General features: G+C 40.7%; 1 protein-coding gene across 1 annotated transcript in view; it reads right to left on the bottom strand.

Annotated features, from left to right (window-relative positions):
• LOC108237226 (retinol dehydrogenase 13) overlaps nt 1–429 on the bottom strand; it is a 3,086-nt gene extending 2,657 nt beyond the window's left edge. The window contains exon 1 of the mRNA XM_017418518.3: nt 241–429. Within this exon, the coding sequence (XP_017274007.1) occupies nt 241–305 (65 nt within the window). The 5' untranslated portion in view covers nt 306–429. The remainder of the gene's footprint in view (nt 1–240) is intronic.
• Between the last annotated feature and the right edge of the window lie 2,815 nt (nt 430–3,244).

The following is a 3,244-nucleotide window of genomic DNA, read 5'->3' as shown; positions in this document are numbered from 1 at the left end:
GGGGGGGGGGGGTCAGCTCTGATGATTAGAGTTTAAATCTTTGTATCTGAGGAAACTTAACAATATCATTTAAGCAACTAGTGCACATCACGCACTTAATGGAGAACTACCAGACAGCTTTCTGTACCCTATCTGCCAGCAAATGTGTCATAAAGCTGTATAAAAAAAAAGTAAAAACTAAAAAATTGCCACTCTCATAGTTACATCACAACATTCATGTAGCTATAATTTGTTACTCACTTCAGTAAAACCGCGCAGCCAGCCACTGTTCCAAAAACAGAAACTGGTAAGATATATTTACTCATTGCTCCGGAATAAAGCTAACAACCGAACACAACAATAATATAACAAAAAAAAACTGTTTAACGCTGTGTTTACATCTGCTTTGAAACCTACTGTGAAGCAGAACAAGGTTACATGCGCGCACTGTTAGCGTCATCAGCTAGCGTCAAAGAAGTGGCCTCATGGGAAATGTGGTCTTTTTTTAATCGACTGTTGTGAAACGTTGTTCTGCTGACTAGCGAGCCAAAATAACATTGTACCGCTCAAGATTAGGAAACTTACGAATGAGACAGAAAGTACTTCATAAAAATTTTGAAACATATAAGCAGTGAAATAGAAATTTACTAGAATGGCCAACCACAGCGCAGTGAATGCTAAGAAGGCGAGAATTTCTGCCGCCATCTTGGTAGGTGCTACGTGGCCCAGCGTTTAGCCATTAATTGTAATTACCGGAGCCTGCACTTCAAAGGGTGTGGTGTTACAGTTTTTGGTTTTTTTCCCCTTTAGAAATACTAGTCTAATACACTGTATACGAGGGGTGTCTCTCTTTAGACTACTCTGGTTTATTTAATGTAAGGCATTGAGGTTGGCATATAACAGCTAAATGAAATATATAATCAATTTTAGGAACAGTTTTTTTTTTCAAATAATAGCCACTAGATACTTAAATAAATAGTAATTATGTACTGGTCTTACTAAAACAATTACAGCGCTTGGTAATTTTTTTATTACAGCATGCAGGGGCTGGGGTTTTGCCACTGCTAATGCTTGTCTTGGATTGGTGAGAGGTGTAATGGGAATAAAAAGCAATTCAATGATTCTCTGCTGCATGTAAGTTAAAGCTGTGTTTAACTGTTAGAATGGAAAAGTACAGAAGCATTTATGACACCATGTTTAATGAAGGAGCACTCCTTATCTTATAGGCTCTGGGGTGTAGGAAGCAGTTACCTGATCCCTACCCCCACTGGGAGACCCCTCCTCATCTTATGGAAAGTTACAGAGTATGTTGAGCTGGGTATTTAAAGGGGGGCCTTTTGTTCTGTGGTCAGACTCACTCTGCTCACTCACCTCAGCTCAGTGATTCTCAGCTATATATCTTAAATAAATTATTCTAAGACAAAACTCTTTGTAGTCCTCTTTGTTAAAGAAAATTCCACTTCGGTTTTTTTATATTTTCTAAAGAAAACCCCAGAGTGAAACTGATGTTTAACCCTGTACATAGTTTCCCAGTGCAGAAAAATGTGCCTCTAATCTTGAAACACTAAATATCCCTCTATTATGACATTGAGGTTTTAGTGCAGGTAGGGCACAAAGTAACAGAACATGAAGATAAATTTGGAAACACAACAAAAAATAAGGCCATCGTTTTGCAAAAAAACTTGGTGACACGCAAAAGTAATAAACTAGGACAAGAGTCTGGAGTTCGCCAAAGTGAGGAGAGGAGAGGAGAGGAGAGGAGAGGAGAGGAGAGGAGAGGAGAGGAGGAGTAAAGCAGACCAGTACTGTTCACAGCTCAGAGAGGATGTGTGTGTCCCTATGAGTTTGACCCTTCGTGCCATCTGCTGACAAAGCACGGTGCTCGGCCTTCACTGTGATTTACGACCTCCTCCGTTTCCACAATAACCCTGAGGAAACTCTTTCGCCTCGTCACGTGTTGGCCTGCACGGCGGGACACCTGAATGCAGCAGTTCAACATTCACCCATCCCTTCTACGATTAAAAAAACAAAAAACACCTGATTTGCTTTCAGAAACTGAGCAATCATATTCTCCCATTCTTCCTCTCAGTCCAACCTTTGACAGCTTCTCAAGGCTGACCTGTTCTGTTGATTGGACTGTCTGAATAACAAGAGGGACAAAGCCACAAAGAAATAATTTCAAAATTAAAGGCCTAGCATTCTTTGAAGGAATATATATTGTCTGCAACCTTTCATGCCAGAATTTGAAGCTAAGATTGTCTTATGTTGAGAAATGATGAAGTTACAACTGTTTTGATCTAATCTTGAAGATAACAGTCTCAAGGAATATTGTTAAACACTCAGAGGATTTGTTGGAAATGACTCTCAGCTACTACGATTTACAGAGTTATAGTTATGGTAAACAGTTAAGGTAAATTGTCTGTCACAGTTTGTGTGGTTTTGTGTTATTTTGTGATTTGTGTTGATTATTGCTAAGATGTTTTTTCTGTATTTGGAGTGTTCCTTAGTATTTATTTCTGCCAGTGGTTTTAGAGCTATCAGTGTTTTTGTTATCTGTTCAGCCTGGTTGGTTTGGGTTTCAGTTTTCCTGCTCATAGTTTCCCCTCAGCTACGCTGCCCTGCCTTGTCACACTCACCTGTCAGCCATTTGCAATCAGCTCACCAGCTTCCACTTGCCAATAATGTGTCCCAGTAGGTTGAAGATACTTGTTTTGATTCATGTTCTTTTGGATCTTCCTAAATTTATTCTTGTTTAAGCATCATTTCTGTTACCTGCTTTTTCTTATATTAAAAACTTGGATCCTCAGCCTCAGACTACCTACAAACATTGCAATGACTGTGGCAGCCATCTTGAACTGAGTTGACTTCAGAAGTCAGTCAGTTGTAGATGTATGTATACGGTAACCTCCTGGGAGTTTTCATTAAAATCTGTTCAGAAATATTTTGCGAACAGCCAGATGGGTTGGATCATAGGCGCTGGAACCACTGGGGCCAGGGGGCCATTGTCCCCCCACTTTCCGGCCCTGCCAGTGTGCTGCGTGTTCCCACCAGACGGCTGCACAGACTGCACGCGACTCTCACAGACTGTGACTAACGTGTCTCTGTGTTTATAAGAGGCAGAAGCACAAATAAAACCTACAGCATTGAGATCTGGACCAAATTCTTAAAGCTCCAGTCCAGGGTCAAAACAGTCACCAAAAAGTTTCTGCAGATGCGACAGCGCGGAGTCGGGGTTGGGATCATTAACACATGAAAAAAGGCTCTG

The sequence above is a fragment of the Kryptolebias marmoratus genome, linkage group LG17 (genome assembly GCF_001649575.2).
Source record: "Kryptolebias marmoratus isolate JLee-2015 linkage group LG17, ASM164957v2, whole genome shotgun sequence".
NCBI classification, from domain to species: Eukaryota; Metazoa; Chordata; class Actinopteri; order Cyprinodontiformes; family Rivulidae; genus Kryptolebias; species Kryptolebias marmoratus.
Note: the sequence above shows the minus strand (reverse complement) of the source record. Positions and strands in the feature narration are given on the sequence as shown.